At 37.1% G+C, this 18199-nt stretch overlaps 2 protein-coding genes across 9 annotated transcripts; one reads left to right on the top strand and one right to left on the bottom strand.

The window, feature by feature from the left end:
* Positions 1-2511: 2511 nt before the first annotated feature.
* Positions 2512-13158, bottom strand: LOC137137537 (selection and upkeep of intraepithelial T-cells protein 6-like). Of its 8 annotated transcripts, none has more exons than XM_067523965.1 (14): positions 12950-13158; positions 11119-11221; positions 9915-10022; positions 8495-8836; positions 7792-7884; positions 6803-6913; positions 6376-6548; positions 6067-6216; positions 5863-5904; positions 5583-5696; positions 4806-4895; positions 4031-4135; positions 3623-3684; positions 2512-3150 (listed from the first exon to the last, which is right to left on the bottom strand). In XM_067523965.1, the coding sequence occupies exons 2-13, from the start codon at positions 11213-11215 to the stop codon at positions 3649-3651; spliced, it is 1461 nt and encodes a 486-aa protein (XP_067380066.1). In that variant the 5' UTR covers positions 11216-11221; positions 12950-13158; the 3' UTR covers positions 2512-3150; positions 3623-3648. The 8 variants fall into 8 exon arrangements, 7 of the variants coding, with proteins under 7 accessions (XP_067380066.1, XP_067380065.1, XP_067380064.1 ...); XM_067523964.1 differs by lacking the exon at positions 12950-13158 and adding an exon at positions 12805-12943 and having other exon boundaries at positions 2512-2787; XM_067523963.1 differs by lacking the exon at positions 12950-13158 and adding an exon at positions 12805-12942 and having other exon boundaries at positions 2512-3495.
* Positions 13159-14581: 1423 nt separating this feature from the next.
* LOC137137573 (low affinity immunoglobulin gamma Fc region receptor II-like) lies at positions 14582-17271 on the top strand. The gene is made up of 5 exons (XM_067524034.1): positions 14582-14629; positions 14733-14783; positions 15027-15266; positions 16330-16575; positions 16923-17271. Exons 1-5 carry the CDS (start codon positions 14599-14601, stop codon positions 17084-17086), a joined length of 732 nt encoding a protein of 243 aa, XP_067380135.1. The 5' UTR covers positions 14582-14598; the 3' UTR covers positions 17087-17271.
* Positions 17272-18199: the final 928 nt, after the last annotated feature.

Below are 18199 nucleotides of genomic sequence, written 5' to 3'. Positions count from 1 at the left end.
ATAAATATGTGTATATTGTATTGTACACTTGTCTATCGCAGAAGATCATCTCATTCAGTTTTTAGAGTTTTTGAAACTACAGAGACATTTAGTTTTTACTCTGTTGTTTGAAGGTTTTAGAGAGTGATACCTCTTACTGTGTATAGACAATCTTTGGCACAGACACAGTGTGTAGAAAGCACTTCCACTGACAGCGTGTCTCATTTGTCCAGCTCTGCCAAGTTTAGTCAATGTGTGGGAAACACTGCAGAAAGCAAGAAATTGTTAAACTAATAATTCTGTTAAAAATGATCCTTTTTTTCCCCCCATGCAGCACATCACAGAGACGCCTGTCCCTGCTCAGACCCACTTCTTTGTGTTGTCCTCCTCATAAGAATAGTGTTCACCATTGTGATGGTGCCTCTGTTGCTGCTGCTGGTGGGACTACTTTACTGTGGGAAACGTGGAGCTCCACAAAGCATCTCACAGATAAACGCTCACATTAAAAACACAGGAGATAGTTGAGGGACACATTGTTTTATATGTGTTTTTATAATAATTTACTTACGTTTTGTTCACACAATTGCACAATTCGAGATAAGCTTTCAGCCTGCTACTACAGGGAGAAAATGTGAAACATCTTTTATTTAAGAAAAAAAAAGAAGTGCAATCTTTACAGTTATGTTTGTGCTGGCTAATGAAACCACAAACGGTAAACAGCTAGGACCTATTTAAAAAGACGTGCACTGAGCTTTGTCAGCATGTTATTATTCTGTGCTTTGTTTTAGATGCTGCAGACGCAGATAATAAAGTAAACATCTCAGACACAAACCACAAGATAATAACAGTCAAAAATAGATTTTATGTCTCTTCAGTACATTTTAGAAACAGAACACAGCTTTTTCTGTATTTTAACAGCTTCTTCCAATAATATTACATTTTTTAACATATTGTATTTTTACCTACACATTAACATTTTATACTGTTCTTCAATAGAATCATATATCCAGAAAGTGCTGCTGTCTGTTGTCTTCTCTATTTAATATTTTGTTGTTGTTGCATATGAGTCGATGTTTTTGGAGGAAAATTAGGTATTAAGAGAGAAAACTGTGACCGTGAAGACAAGTAAGAGAAAGAAAACTTCAGAATATGCTGACAGCTTTTCACACACTTGGCAACATTCTGATGGATTTGACTTTTGGTAAACGGATGTTGGATTTAGATTCTATTCTTGACCTGTATGACTGTTTTTCTTCTGTCCTGTATCTAGCCTCCCTATTCAGACACGGACTCCATATATTTTTCCCACTTTTCAGTAACTATCCATAACCCTTCTCTGGACTCCACCATCTTACTTCATCTGTTACACAAATGTCCTGATCACCATTTGCCCATATTCACCAATTGTGTACTGATGTTCAGAACTCATCAATCTACTACTGAGGACCAGATCACTAATATTTTGTCAAAATTCTGTTGCATTCTCAGACCTGTTTCTCTAATGCCCAGTGGGAACGGCACCATTTACCGGTCCGGAGGTTCTGAAAGTCTAAGCCCATTTTACCCAGTCCCGACTCCAATCTCTGTCGACACCCCTTACATTCCCCTTTGAGTTCATTAAAAACTTTAAAACCACCTTATCTTTCGCCCTTCTATTCTTCGGGATTTACCTAATTTCAGGATTTTTTCAGATCGGTTCAGAAAGAGAGGGACACCGGCTCCTCACCAATTTGACTTAGGGCAAGAAACCAGTTTCAGATTACACAATGGATTTCTGGATCATTGCAGCTACTTCTTAAATGAACAGCCCTATTGGACATGCTCTATAATGATCTCAGTCAACAAGTAAAGAATGTGACTTTCTTGAGGATCCTAATGCCCTGATCAAGCTGGCCACCAGATTAGATTGCAGACTTCGTGAGAGAAACCTTGAACGTTCCTTTCCACATACTCCCCCAAGCCTATTCTGCCAATCCCGTCCTTGACAGGCATCTAACTAGGACAGGAGATAAACTGAGCAAGTAAGTCTGTTTAAAATTTGCTTGTTTCAAACATAGTTGGTTTTCTGTCATTTCTCTTAAGTCTCCTAGTTTAGTCTGTTTTTGAAGTGTTAAGAACTGTATATAGGAAGTTTCGGTCCTCCAGTAAAGTGGATAGTTGGTCTGTTGTTGTGGTTGCTGCTATTAAATAAGTAACAAAATGTTTCTAACCAAAGAAAGGAATTCCACTTTACATGACTCAACCTTCAGATAACCAACCTGGATGATAATTAAAAGGAAAACAATATTATGGCCATTGATATTTAAATTCATTATCTTTTAAAATCTTGATATTCTGAGAGAACTGATATCTGCCTATTTTTTAAAAGGGCAGATTTCAGTTCTTTCTGTATATGTTGTATGCTGTGTTATTCTATTATCTGTTCCAAAATACTTCAGTAATTCTTGCTTCAGATTTAAAATAACTATAGTATTCTGTAGGGTGAACTTGGTACAACAAAGTTTTTAGAAGCATTTTTCTTCTAGACTCAACATTTTTAAAACAATACTCTTTTATTTCTTAGTTTTAAAAATCAGTACAGTAAATCGATTCTTACAAAGTGTTTCAGTTAACTTAAGTTCACTTACATCATAAACAAAAATGTTCAATTATTGCTGAAAAGACACAGGACATATATTTGTGTGTTTTAGAAATCTCACATAAATATTCATTTAAAAGTTGGAAGTATCTTAAAGCAAATACTGTCATCAAATGTACACGAGACACCTTGAAGACAGTTCACGGGTTGGAAACCTGAGTTTTTAATCACTGTAGTACAGACAAACAAGGATGAAGAAATATCCTACATTATATGCAATATACAAAACAAGAAACGAGTGGACGCATTATGTACATCAAATATAAAAGTTGCGTGAGCTCAGTGTATTATTTAAAGTTTGGAGTTGTGAATAGTAACTTCTCTGTTAGTGACAAAATATTAATAAACTAAAATCAAATGAGCTAAAAAGCTGTATGACAGCTGGACCCATAATTTATTTTAAGTGAGTATTAGCAAGATCATTTGTGTTTAACTATGTATATCTGCAGTTTGTCTGCTAATCTCCATGATATCAGGTCTTTCCACACGAGGTAAGTGGGAGAATTAGAGGTACAACAACTGGGGACCCACAGCTGTAGAATGGAAAGGCCAAGATTAACGAGGCAATAACAAAAAACAAACAATATTGAGAAAATATGCATTTAACAAATGTAAAAATGTTTAATCAAAATTAATAACATTAATTAATAAAAACCTCTGAATTTGACTCAGCAATAGTGAAAACTTCCCTACATGGACTGTAGGGTTAGAAAGCTAAAGAAATAATAAATAAATGACAGATTAATACCGAAATGCATCCGTTTAAAATGAAAAATCAAGCCTTGAGCCTTTAGACTGAATGATGACTCAAATTTATACATTATAGGATTTTCACTATTGATCTGTAATTTTAGGCTCCAGCCCCCCAGATGTTTGTCCTGCATAAAGGAATTTGGGCAGAAAAACGAGACAAAGGTGGAAAAACAATGTTTAGAGTGCATTAGTCTAACGTTTGGATAAATAACTTTACCATGGAAAGGAGAGAACTACAATAAATAACTTTACCTTGAGTGACAGGTTTCTGAGACAGATTATTGTATTGGTGGTTGCTGTCGGTCTCTGATGAGCTAGAAACATGATGATAATAAGTTTAAAGGTGAAATGTGCACAAAGCATTTGGGTTTCATTTCTTTTTACACTGGGCAGATTTCTATTTAATAAATACACTGATTAATGGTAGACCTGGTTATTAATGTCATATTTTTATCTACACATCCACTCTAATGCCTTAAAGAAACATACACTTCTGACATATTTGATTCTTGTTATCTGGTCTTTGGTTGATGTTTAATGAGAATTTAGAGTGATTTTTAATAAAAATCTTCATTCTGTGGTGTTTATGTTATATTTCTGTTTAGTAAATATCAAACAAATGTTGGGCTGAAACAAACTCAACATCATAAAAAGAAGAACCTCTGGTTTGATGTTCTCCAGCTCCTTTTGCAGCCACTGTCGCTCAGTTTCAATTGTCTGCTTCTCTTCTTTGAGAATCTTATTTTCCGCCATTAGCTGATCTGCCTGAGATCGGACAGAGACACAGAGAAGATGACAAACCACATTTTCTTATAAAATAAGTTAGTACAGATGAACACTAACACTTTTGGCATGAAGATCTTTTATTGTTTGATTTATGCAGATTTTTATTAAAGCCACAGTTGTGTCTTTGTATTTAGGACAGAACAGTAAATAATAACCAACTTCAAGTTTAGTCTACGTGTCAATATTATGTCTCTTTCACAGTCGACTGTATAAATGCTTTAAATTGCAATACATGATAATTTTAAAAATTATTTTATTTAATTTGCAGTTAATACACTTGCTACTAATATTCTAAATTAAACTGCACCATTTTTTAACATAGAGAGTAATCTGCGGTAAGGAAAATAGCAGCAAGTGTTTGATTCTCATGTTTTAAAAGCATGTTTTTGTTCAGTTTAAATGATCGTTAAGTTTTCTTCATCTCTGTGTGTGTGTGTGTGTGTGTGTGTGTGTGTGTATACATGACTCGTAGTCTGTTTAAGCTTTCCCTGGGTTTGTTCCAGACTATTTTTGATTTAATTGCCATTTTTAGTGTTCAATTCAAACCATTGGAAACTTCCCCTGTGTGTGTGTGTGTGTGTGTGTGTGTGTGTGTGTGTGTGTGTGTGTGTGTGTGTGTGTGTGTGTGTGTATTTGGGTGTGTACATACATGTCTCTTAGTCTGCTCAAGCTTACACTGTGTCTCTTCCAGGATCTTATTTGTCTCCTTCCACTTATTGTCAGCTGAATGTTGGTTGATCTGTTAAACAGACGCATGGATGTTTCTCTGTCAGCAACAATTTACTGCAGAAGTTTAAGTCTGATTTAGAATCTGAACATCTGTTCTCTGTAAACTGTTCCCCTCCGTGTAGAGACAGGAAACTGTTGGTGTTAAGGCACTAAATAAAGATGATATGCTTAGTAAATAAGTCATGTTTTGTCTTATAAATTACTACTTCATGTCACAATACATCAAATCACTGTAGTCTCCAAATTAAACAGTAAGTCACAGTGTAATATTCACTACAGCCACTAGATGTCACTAAGCAGTAAATCCTTTAATCTGTTAATTTTTAGTGACAGATGTCATACAGTACTCATATTTCACATATATATATATATACGTCCGAGGAAGATTCTTAAAACATTTTACTACTACATGTTACTAGTCTTTTGCAGAGATTGTCATGACATCGGATCTATAATCTGCTGGTTCCATTCCATCACCCTTCAAAAAAGAAGCCGCCTAAAGAGCACGGTCAAGGCCTGGTCCAAAATGACTGGACTCCCTCTAACCACAATCAGCAACATGTGTGAGCAGCAGACTTTGAGGAAAGGATCTTACAGGACACGTCACATGCCCTGTTGCCTGCCCTTGAGCTCCTCAGCTTCTAACAAGTTTTTTTCAATTGAATTGAAAGTCTTGAGGACAAATACAAGCAAAAACCTCTTTCATTTTAGTCTGTAACTCTGTCTCCATGGTCTCCAACTGCTTCTTCAGTGTTTCCACTTCTTTTTCTACTTCTGTCTTCTTCCTCTGACATGTAGCCTTGGATGGACTCTGGACCATATTAAGACATTTAAACATAAGTCAATAAATAAAATGAAGTAAGGTAATGATGTGATCTATGATGGTAAGTGACCTGTCATTAGATGACACTGTTTCTTGTATATATGTAACAGGGCCACTCAGAATGTGGTGTTGCATTTATACTCTGAGCACTCACCCAAAACCACCACTGAGCTAGCTGGGCTTTGACTGTTTCCAGCTGTGAGGAGAAATAAATATAAATTATTACTATAATAAAGCAAACATGTCATTATATAGTCAAGTGACTTTAGATCCTACAAGGTGCTGAGTGGAGGCAGGTTAAAACAAGTAAATCAGGTTTGATCCAGCAGAGATGAACAGATACAGACTAAGAACAAACCTCCTTGTTCTTGTCCTCCAGCTTGTTCTTCAGAGTCTGCAGGTTCTTCTCTTTTTCCTGTTTCTCTTCATGAAGCTGCTGCAGCTCAGTTTCTTTGTGTTCAACCTTGGAAAAAGTGACAGTCTGACCTTTAGTCAGTTCAAATTGAACCTGTTTATACAAAATTAATATTTGACATAATTATTCAGAAGTTGAGATTATTAACAAATATTAAATCTAATAATCTATTTGTAGCTGCTCCTATTGTCTTCATCATTTCTTTGGAAACACAAACCTTCTCCACTGGAAGCAAGTTGTTTCTTTACTTACATGTTTGTTCTTATTTTCTCCATCAAACTCGTCCATTTGTACTGTATTATCAGTCATCAGCTGCTCTCTCTCTGTTTCGTCTTCAGTGGAAACCTGAGCTTCATTCTTTCTAGTTTTAGATCCGTTCTTTTTTTGTCCTTTATCATTTTCAGCCCACTGTCCTATTTTGGACTCTGTGTAAAAAAGAATTCAGTAAAAAAAAGTAGAAAAAACATTTAGTTCCTTTTGACCAAAGTATCACAGAATAATGAAATTTTAATCTAAAATTATATAAAAATAAAACAAAATGCAGTTGAAATAAAAAGGCACAACACAGCTCATAGATCATGCATTAGAAACATTTTATAAAGCTCAGTCTTTTTATTAAAATAATAATGAATGTAACTACTCAGTATTGTCAGAGCATTGCAGTGAATTTATGACTTACTGATGATGTTTTGCTTCTTCCATAAAATTAAGGCAAGTAAAAGAATAGAGAGGAAACAAACAGCCAAACTAACAGCCAGACCAACTGTGACAGGAGAAATACTGGACTCATCTGGAATGAAACAGAAAACATGACGTTCATATAAATTTAGAAACAAGCTTTCAAAACTGCCTGAAAGGCTCAGACATTTGACAAGTGTATTAAATTACTTTAATAATGGTTTTCAACAGTATTGAAGTCTAAAGTCACACGGCATCTGTATCAGAATAGAGTTTTAGAAGTAACCTTGCCAATGTTGTAGTTATCTTAATTGTATTAAAATTGTATTCATTGTATAAAAAAAATAAGTTATGTTAATTGTATTAACATTTTTATACAATTAAAATTGTCTAAAAATATTGTGCTTCTACAAGCATGACATTTCCATATCATCCTTGTAGAAGTATGAAAAATTTAATGAATTTCTTGTTTGAATAAGTACAGAACATTTTAAAACTAAGCAAAAATAGCAGATTTGTTGGGTACAAATAAAATAATGGTAGCTGTAGTAAAAACGCTTTAGTTTGGCTTAAAGTAACTAAACGTCACATATTATAGCCTCTTATGGTTACAATAACATGGTTTCACAGTGTGATACGCTGTAGGAAAGACCTCGGCTTTGCTGCTGCGACAACCCATCCACTCTGACCTCATCCTTGCAGATGTTAGTGTCTCTAAATTCTGCACAAAGGTGTCACATTTACTTCAGCTTCTAGACGGTAATCAACTGTAAGACGTCTTTGTTGGTCATATCATGCTTTTGGTACAAGTGACCTACGATATATAATCAGATTATTCATGAGGACAGTTCATAAAATGACCCTAAATTTAATTAATAGAAATTTGCTGAACTGAACTAACACAGTAATAGTGCTGCTGTGCATAGACACTGCGGTTCAGTGATCTGTTTGGTGCTTTGTATCGCTGTTTGTGTACGTGTTGTTTACTACCTCGAATACTGCATTCTGTTGGGTGAACAACCAAACTAACAGGCACAGCAACTGTGACAGGAGAAGTACTGGACTGGACATTAAAGGAATCATCTGCAATGAGAAAACACAGAAAAAACATGACATTTATATAAATGTAGGAACAAACTGTTGAAAACTAAAGTGATTTACATATAATAGATTTGAAAACTCTTGTTAGCCTGGAACATGTATGTGTGTCTCTCTGGTCTAGTTGATGATATTCTGTTGGACTGCTGAATCTGTTTCCGTGTCTCTTGTCCACAGTGACTGCTGCTGACAGTATAGAGGTCATCAGGACCTCTGACTGTCTCCAGCAGAGAGGACATTTCCCTCACCGTCCAACCACAACACCTCAGGATCTGGATACCAGCCTTCACCTTTACACTGAAAAACCAATCCACCGGTGGATTTATCAACCCCTGCTAAAGTTAAGACTGGTAATAAAAAAGCATTTGTTGCTGAAAAAAAGCAGAGTTAGTGAAGTATAATAAATCACTTGAAAAACAGTTTTCAACAGTATTGAAGTTTAAAGTTTTATGGTATCTTTATCAGAATAGAATTTTAAAAGTAACCATTGCCAGCTTTCAGTGTTGAAGTTATGTTAATTGTATTAAAATCCCTTCATACCAGCATGAAAAATGAAATAAAACATGCACTGTGAACATATTACATACACACTTACTAATAACTAGCTGAACAAAAGACTCTTTATCCAGTGCTGGAATGAAGCATCTGTATGTTCCTTCATCAGTGAGTTGTAGTTTAGAGATTTTCAGTGAAATGTTTCCATTCTTCAGCTCATCGATGAAAAGTGACGTTCTCCCCTCAAAGGATTTATGCTTTTTACCCACAAGTTCCTGACCAGAGCGCCACACATGGACAAATCTGGGGTTCAGGTCAGATCTCGTCCACTCCATTGTCAAGCCAGCAGCATCTTTCATAGGTTCCAAATGACACGGGAGAATGATGTCCTCACCAAGTGGTGCCACTATTGGTTGAGATGAACCGATCAGCTTAGACTGACCTGGAAAATCAAATATGTGTTTTGATGTTAACAAATCTTCTAACTTAAAAGACCACATATATACATGTGAGTATATGTCCCTACGCTGTTATACACTGTTGGAAAAGTGCCTCTATGGCAGCAGGCCTGTTTTGAACTTGTACCCCATTTTGCCAGCATTAAAAAGTCAGCTATTCTCTTTTGCTGTGATACCAAAATGGTGCCCAGAGTTACACAATTTCTTGTTTAAAAAAGGACACATTAGGTTGGGTTTAGGCACAAATTAAACATGGGCAGGTGTAGTAAAAAGTCTTTAGTTTGGCTTATAGTAACTAAACGTCACACATTAATGGTTACAATAACATGGTTTCACAGTGCGATACGCTGAAGGAAAGACATCGGCTTTGCTGCTGTGACAAACCATCCACTCTGACCTCGTCCTTGCGGATGATTGTGTCTGTAAATTTTGCACAAAGGTATCACATTTGCTACAGCTGCTAGACGGTAATCAACTGTAAGACATCTTTGTTGGTCATATCATGCTTTTGGTACAAGTGACCTACGATATATAATCATTATTCATGAGGACAGTTCATAAAATGACCCCAAATTTGCTAAATGTAAATGTAAACTGAACTGTGCTCAACTGAACTTATGTACGTGTTGTTTATAACGAATACCACATTCTGTTCTGCTTCACAGCCTTTATCTCATCAGTGTCCGATCCTTCATTAATAAAATGGATGAACTGAGGCTATAGGTTGCAACGAATAACATTGTCAGGGACAGATGGGTCCTTGTCAATAAAAAGACTTCATTCATCCATTCTGAACAGTGTTATGACAGAACCAGTGACTCTGGTAAGAGCAGAGGAGGTGTATTGTGTGTGTATCTCAATAACAGACTATGTACTAACACAGCAACTCTGGCCATTAATTGGTCTCCAGACCTGGAGTATATGACTGTTAAATGCAGACCTGTTTATAGTGCAACCACAACGGGGCACAAGCAAGTCCCAAGTCTGTATAAATGCAGAGGGTTGTGTCAGGAAGGGCATAAAACACGTGCCAAATTAAACATGCGAATCTAAATTCTATACCAGATTCGTCACGGCCCAGGTTAACAACGACCACCACTGGTGCTGTTGACCTATAGGATGCTTGTGGAAGTTGGGCTGCTGAGGAAGAAGTAGAGGAGGAAGGTGTGTCTGTAGGCAAAGAGAGAACAGGAAAGCCAAGAATGTAGGACTGGCAGTCAGGACTTTGAATGTTGGGACTGTGACAGGGAAGGCTAGAGGTTGACATGATGCTGAGAAGGAAGGTGTGTCCAGGAGACCAGGTGGAAAGGTAGCAGGGCTAGAAGCTTAGGGACAGGGTTCAAGTTGTTTTACCATGGGTTGGATAAGAAGAGAAATGGAGTAGGAGTTATCCTGAAATAGGAGTTTGTGAGGAATGTTCTAGAGGTGAAAAGAGTATCAGACATGTTGATGAGTCTGAAGCTTGAAATTCAAGGTGTGATGTTCAATGTTGTTAGTGGTTATGCCCCACAGGTAGGATGTGAGTTAGAAGAGAAGGAGAAATTCTGGAGTGAGTTGGAGTAGTTTTCAGGGAGGAGCTAAGTCAGACTCTGGGTGGTGACTGGACCACTACAGCTAATTTGATCAGGGAGACAGGTAGGAGGATACTCGGTGTGTCATCTGGAAAGAGGAAAGCGGACAAGGAGACTTGGTGGTGGAATGAGGAAGTTCAGGAGTGTATACAGAGAAAGAGGTTAGCTAAGAAGAAGTGGGACACTGAGAGGACTGAAGAGAGTAGACAGGAGTACAGGGAGATACAGCGTAAGGTGAAGATAGAGGTGGCAAAGGCCAAACAAAGAGCATGTGAGGACTTGTATGTTAGGTTGGACACTAAAGAGGGAGAGGTGGATTTTGTACAGGTTGGCCAGATAAAGAGACAGAGATGGGAAGGATGTGCAGCAGGTTAGTGTGATTAAAGATAAGGATGGAAATGTATTGACAGGTGCCAGGAGTGTGATGGGAAGATGGAAGGAGAACTTTGAAGAGTTGATGAATGAGGAAAATGGAAGAGTAGAAGTAGGTGTGAGAAGTGGCTCAAAATACATATTAAACGACAATAAGGATGTTCTGATTCTTCTGATTCTGAAAATTCAAATTATATGAAAACCAAAGCACAATTATGACAATTTTTAGTATTATTTCAGTCCCGTAATTCAGGATTTATGGAAGCTCAGGCAGATTTATTAGTGACATAATAGCAAACTTTTAAGATTATTTTGTGACTTACCTCTGCAAAGTCGTGTCAGGATAAGCTGGAAAACCAAAACACTGATGGTACAGAGATGAGATTTCAGAGGTTTTCTATCAGTGTGGAAAAGCATCATGAAGCCCTTAGAGTGAAATGAAAACAATGACAATAGTGCTATGTAACCAACTTTGGTTTAACTTCTTTTTAATAAAGGGTATATACTGTACTTTTAGACTTGTGTCTCTTATCAAAACTCTTTCTAATAAACACAACTTATCAAGTGATGATCTAATGTTTTTATTTTTTTTGGATTTAGAAACTTCAAAAAGAAAATCTTTACCGTTTTCTTCTGTGCACTATAAGTAACTTAGGTACAGTATATACATTCATTTTTAATTGTAATAGTAATAGTAGTTTTATTTTCAGTTTTTTTGTGTAACCATAATAATAAGAATAAGAATCTGATTGTAATGGCTCTGAGTATTAGGAAAACAGAACCTCAAAACAACTTTTTCACCGTGTCATTATTTAACAAAAATGAGGCCAAAATCAGAACAAAAACATGGTGGTAAATCTAAGTACGTATGGGTCTGCTTCAGATCATTGTCCGTTTTACATGACCCAGTTTGGACCAAGCTTTAGCTGTTGGACAGGTGGTCTCACATTTGTCTCTAGAATACTGTAGTATAAAGAGGTTCATTGTCGACTCAATTACGTTATATCGTGCTTGACAGTAGGACATTGTTCGAGACATCTTGTGGTTTGTGAACCTCAGTCATACTTGTTCAGTCTTCTTCTAATTGTGCTGTCATGGACTTTAACATTTAACATGCTGAGATGTAGCTCTTATGTTTTTTGTGTTTCTCTGAACATTGCACATCGGCTGACCTTTGGGTCATTGTACTGGGACGTCCACTCCTGGGAAGATAAGTAACTGTCTTGAATGTGAATAATCTTTCTCACTTTCTACTGTTGAATTCCAAATTGTTTGGAAATGGTTTTATATCTTTTCCAGAGTGATGTGCAGCAACAATCGACCAATTTTTAGACCATGTTCTCTTGTCTTTCCATTTTGCATTGTGTTAGCACACATCTAAATGCTCCAGACCACCAAACAGTCCTGCTGATGATCAATTCATCACACTGATGATTAGCAGCACGTGGCCACAGCTTCCTCACTTATGTCCCATGGAAGCAGTAAGGGGGTAATTAGTATTGCTGATGTTTTTTGGTTTTTCTTTGGTTTCATTTGTGTTACATCAATAATGGCACATTAAAAAAGTTACATGTTGCTCGTTCGAGGTTGAGGTTGAGGCCCACTATAAGGCCCAGATGATTTTAAAATAATACATTTATAGTTGGGTACTAACTTTTGAACATGACCCACAAAAACACCCCAGTGAAAACACCTTTGCTCTCCTTTTCATCTGACTCTTTTAAACTTATTAACCATTAACCGAGTGTCATAACATAATACTTTCACTTCTGTCCATGTTCCAATGAAAATCTACAGAAATCTACTACATTTACACTTTTGTTGCTACAGACTCAAACCATCGCAAATTACAAATGTATTTTAAAGAACCCAAACATTACAACACTCTTACATCGCTGTTTCATTACATTTAATACAATAGTATTAGTGTTTTACAGTGTAAGTGTCATATTTAAAAAAATCTAATTTGATAATAGTTGAAAGCGTAGTTACAGCTGAACTTCACTTACTTTACATTGCATCTCAGTGCGGTTTTCCACTGATACACTGACACTGACAGTTAAAGACAAACATGTTCTAAAGCTGTGGTTTAAACAGGCTCATGTTTATCCAAAAGTTTTAGATTATTTCAGGTTAAATATTACGGAGACATACCTCAACGCTGAGTGTTGCAGTCACCTCATCCGCCTGAGTGAGCTCTGTAAATCATTGACAGGCTGCTGACGTTTGCTTTAATCGATGCAGTTTATTTTGCAATTCTACTACTGAGCATGGATTTCTTTAACCAGAAATTCAAATCTTTAAAAAGTCAAAGAATAAAACTAGACATGACTGATGACATGAAGATACACTGATTAAAGCAATCATCAAACAGAACAAATTAACATTTGGTTACAGTTTTGTTTGCTGTATCTGTTTATAACCTAAGCTGAGTTTCACTTGTAATCATCTCTTTTTTTATGAACTGCTGAACTTTGGTCTCAAGCAACAAGTTATAAAATAAGGCATTGTAATCTAATCTGTTAGTTGCAAACAATAACAATATTCATTAAGTCAGATGCCAGGTCTGTTACTTTACTGCAGGGGGCAGGACAGGGCTTATTATATTTTTATAATTGTATATCATTTTGTCTGTATTTATTCGTGGGACTTCACGTAGAAAGAGACTGTAACTAAAATAAAATGAGGGATGATGATTGACATGATGATTAACATGTCTCAGCTGCTACAATCTGCCTACCTGAATATATTCAATGACCAGGTTTATTTATTTTTTCCCTGATGCACCACACATCAGGTCCGGTCAGCTCTCATAAACACCTTCACCTTTTCCAGACAGTAGAAGGATTCCTCCGTTCCAGTCTCACCCAATCTGATGCAGAGAAAATCGTCCATGCCTTTGTGTCCTCCAGGCTTTACTATTGCAACGCACTGCTCGTCGGGATCCCTGGCAAGAGTCTTCAAAAGCTCCAGCACATACAAAATAGCGCTGCCTGCATCCTGAGCACAAACATGAGCACATCACTTATGTCCCTTCACTTGCATTGTCTCCTCCAAAATTCAATATAATATTGCGTTTCTTACATATCAGTGCTTCCATGGCAACGCCCCGGATGCACTGATATGCTGATCACTCTCATCTCACATTCCCCATTATACAAGCGTCCACCTTCTACATATCCGCAGAACTAAGTTACGAACCATTAGAGATCGAGCTTTCTGCTCAGCTACCCATCGCCTGTGGAACTTCCTTTCTGAACATTTGAAGGCCCCACAGACTGTAGCTGCTTTTAAAAAGGACCTAACTCTTCAAGAAACCTTTTAAATCGCTGCCCCTTGTTTGTTTAGTGTTAATGTTTATATGTTTTATGCTCCCTTTTTCTTGTAGCACTTGTGGATTTGTTTTTAAATGAAAAGTGCATTATAAAGTAAGTGGATTATTATTATTATGGCACAAACGTACTTCAAGATGGAGGATTCATCAGGCTCAAATTGTGATACGATGGTTAAGGGATCATGAGACGAAGTGGTCTCTTTAAACCCATTGACTTTGGGATGAGCTGGAGAAAACTTTACGCAGTGCTCTCAATGTCCCATCATCAATACAAGATCCTCTTAAAAAATTAATGCAACTCTGGATGGAAATCAATGTTGTGACATTGCATAATCTCATTGGAGCAATGCCACAGTGAAGTGTAGCTCTAAGCTGAGGCCACAGTGACTCCTGCCAGAAATAGGAAGTTCTTACCTACTTTATACTTGAGCTGTATTTCAGTCTGACGCTCAGTCAGCAACATGACAGCATGGAGGTCAGAGCTCTCTGCTTCACAGACTGTAAGTACTGACTCTCAGCTTCCACCATTTCTACCTTGTTAAGTTTTCTGTTCTCCTCTATAGAATCCACTTGTGCCTGATAGAGTTTGTTTTGTTTTTTTAGGGATGTTTCTAAACTTTCTGTTGATTCCACATGTTCAGTCAAAAAAAGATGGTGAGTAACAAAAAACATGTGGTAAATAATATTGTGTTTATTAATATTTAGCATCATACGTAACATATTTTCATGTAAAAGGTCATATTTATCCAGTTGTCTACATGTTCTGTTCTTCATAACTTACCTTTAATGTTTCTTAAATAATTAATTCATATGTTAATATGTTGCATAAAATACAACTCATACACTAGATGTTTAATTTATGATACATGTTTAAAGTCTGTTTTTCTCTTTTTTCAGATTTCCTCATCATAACAGACACATTGCAGTACTTTGAATATGAGTCTGTTACTTTTCACTGTGTGGGTCTTCATGGATCCACTCAGCTGAAATGGATCAGGAATCATCGAAACATTGTTTCGCCATGTGACACCTCGGTTAAGTCCTGCACCATTGTGGAGGCCTATGAGACAGACAGTGGAGAATACTGGTGTGAGACTGAAAGAGAGAAAAGCAGCACCGTCAACATCACTGTCACAGGTACAATGTGTCTACAATATGTCTAAGACCACTACCTTTAATTTACATTTAGTCATTTTAGACACATTTATCCAAAATGACTCATACGTCAGGTGCAAGGCAAACAAAAATCTAATTCAAGGACAAAACATTAAAGAAAAGTGCTATGAGAAGTGTTTTTCATTTCATGAGATGCAAGATAGGGCAGTGAGATATTTTTTGTTTAAGTGCATACAGTAGGAAGATGTGGACGAGTTCTGTTTTCTGTAATTGTTTGAATATTGGCAGTGAGGCTGCTGAGTGTGCAGAGTTTGGTAGCTCACTCCACCGTCATAGGTTCACTGAGCTTAAGCGTTTTTCTTGGTATCTTTTGTGTGTTGATTCGACCACCAGATGCCATTTGTTGGCGCCAACAAAGTGGACAGGAGGGATCGTAAAGCTAAATGAGGGAGTTAAGGCGGGATGGTGCTGTGGAGATGCTGTAGGCACGAGTCAGTAAGCCAGTGCAGAGATCTGAAGAGTGGTGTGGCGCGTGTCCTGTTCTACCGATCAAAAGCTGCTGCATTCTGAATCCTTTGGAGCGGTTTGATTCTGCATGCCAGTAACCCTGTCCGCAGGACACTGCGGTAGTTGAGACAAAATATTGCCAACACGATCTCGTCCTACAGCATCAGATATTGACGCTTCCTAAGAGAACGTCAAATTTTGGCGTAAGATATTGATACCACAGGTACACTTCACCGCTACTTGGAGAAACGAAACTTAATTTACCAATTAAATTTATTACACCATTGAGTATTATATTAGAAACATTGTGTATAAACGTGTGTAGATATCTTACTTTTACAGTGCTGTGTGAAACCAGGCCTGGAAATCTACATTCTCAAGTGCTTAGCATTTTAAACTTTTGTTAAATATTTATTTTAGACAAAACCTTAATTTATATTAAATTAAGATTCAGACATTCATTCGTGACTTTATTGTAGCCAGTATTCTCTATCTTTCATCCTAACCTATTTACATTTGTAACCTATTTTGACTTTTAAGTAAATCCAAAATTCAATTCATCCAACATGTTGTTCAGCTGGCCCTGTGACTCTGGAGAGTCCTGTCCTTCCTTTGATGGAGGGAGAAACTATGATCCTGCGCTGCAGAAGCAAGAATCGGTCCACCAAATTTACAGCTGTCTTCTATAAGGATGGTGTCCTCGTTGGGACCGGCTCTTCTGAAAAGATGATCATCCATAGTGTCCGTAAGCGTCACGAAGGACTCTACACATGTAACATCACTGGGGTTGGAGAATCAGCAGGAAGTTGGCTGACTGTCAGAGGTGAGTCACAATGTGCTTCAAAATAAAAGCCAAAGTAAAGTTAAATTTTTAATTTGCCCTAATGCAATATTTTGAAAAGAAAAGCATCTTAAATGTTCTAATAGCGTTGCTAAGTTATTTATGGTGTTAACATTGTCAAATGTGCCAAATGTTTTGTGTGTGGAAACCTAATATTATAAATTAATACTATAAAGTACCAGAAATCCACAGTGTTTCCCAAAGAATTTGATTATACTTGTGGTGGTAGCTGACTCAGGGCGAGGGAAAGACACAACATTGAACATTGAAGCAAGAAACTGTTACAATTTGAATTCTGTTAAAGCTGAACCCTTTTTTCCTCCATGCAGCACGTCACAGAGACGCCTGTCCCTTCTCAGACCATAGTCTTTATGTTGTCATCATCTTAAGAACAGTATTCACCATAGTGTTGGTGCCTCTGTTGCTGCTGCTGGTGGGACTACTTCACTGTGGGAAACTTGGAGCTCCACAAAAAAACTCTGCTGAAAGATAAATGCTCACCTCTGAAACAAAGAAGATGGAGACACAATGTCAGCTTTCTTATAGCTTTTTTAATGCACATTTATTTACGTTTTGTGTTCGTAAGTACAGCGCAATTCCAGAAAAAAAAACAAAAAACCAGCATGCTACTTTAATGTGTAATGTCCTTTTATTAAATAAAATACAAGTGCAAATAAAGCACTTCGTATTGAGTTTGTACACTCTTCAGTTATGTTTGCACTGGCTGAAGGAAAGAAGTTAAAAACCACAAACGGTAAAGAGCCATGACCTATTTAAAAGAGATGTGCATTGAGTTTTGTCAGCATGTGCTTTATTTTAGAGGCTACAAATGTAGATAAAAAAGTGAACATCTTAGACACAAACCACAAGAGAACAACAGACACAAATAGGTTTCATGACTTTTAAGTACATTTTAGAATGTTCAGAACATTCAGAATGTTTTTAAAAGATCCTAGTAGCTGCAGAGCCTTTCTGTTTCAAATTTCTTTGCAATCTGATATGCACAAAGCAATGCAGAGTGGCTTATGTCATAAACTTGCTTTCAGGACGTGCTAGGCTACAGGGAACTGCCAAGTGGGAGCGTCATTTCATTACCTGTTCCATCCCCTTCAGAAAGTATTTAGCTCACCCACTTTGGAAAATGGGACCCCGATTCCTCACCAATTTGACCCAGGGCAAGAAACCAGTCTTAGACTACTCAAATAATTTCTGGATCACCACTGCTGACAGGTCGTGAAATAAACCAGACCTGTTTAACACGTTCTATTGTAACTTAACTTGACAAACATCTAACTAGGACAGAAAGTACACTGACCAAGTAAGCGTTGTTTGAAATGTGTTTGTTTTCTGATTTTCCGTCATTTCGTCCATTTCTGCTGCTTTAGTCTGTTTTTATAGTGTTACCTGTAGTTAAGAAGTTTCTCTCTTCCAGTGAAGCGAATATTTGGTCTGTTGTTGTTAGTTTTAGCTTACAGGGAGTTTTTCCCTCTCCACTATCACCTCGTGCTTGCTCAAGGGGACCTGGGTTTCTCTATAAATCTTACAAGCCTTACAAGGTAAAGTATCCTAAAATGACTTTAAGATTTGGCAATATATAAATAAACTA

The sequence above is a fragment of the Channa argus genome, chromosome 12 (assembly GCF_033026475.1).
Source record: "Channa argus isolate prfri chromosome 12, Channa argus male v1.0, whole genome shotgun sequence".
NCBI lineage: Eukaryota > Metazoa > Chordata > Actinopteri > Anabantiformes > Channidae > Channa > Channa argus.
The sequence above is the reverse complement of the archived record's forward strand: the minus strand, read 5'-3'. Positions and strand labels throughout refer to the sequence as shown.

Coding starts and splice junctions, on each gene's coding strand:
- LOC137137537 (XM_067523964.1), bottom strand. Junction 8,837..9,914: donor CCTGGGCCGTGACGAATCTG/GTATAGAATTTA, acceptor TTGATTTTCCAG/GTCAGTCTAAGCTGATCGGT. Junction 4,136..4,805: donor TTGAGCAGACTAAGAGACAT/GTATGTACACAC, acceptor GTCCGATCTCAG/GCAGATCAGCTAATGGCGGA.
- LOC137137573 (XM_067524034.1), top strand. CDS start 14,599: ATGGAGGTCAGAGCTCTCTGCTTCACAGACT. Junction 14,630..14,732: donor AGCTCTCTGCTTCACAGACT/GTAAGTACTGAC, acceptor TTGTTTTTTTAG/GGATGTTTCTAAACTTTCTG. Junction 15,267..16,329: donor CGTCAACATCACTGTCACAG/GTACAATGTGTC, acceptor CATGTTGTTCAG/CTGGCCCTGTGACTCTGGAG.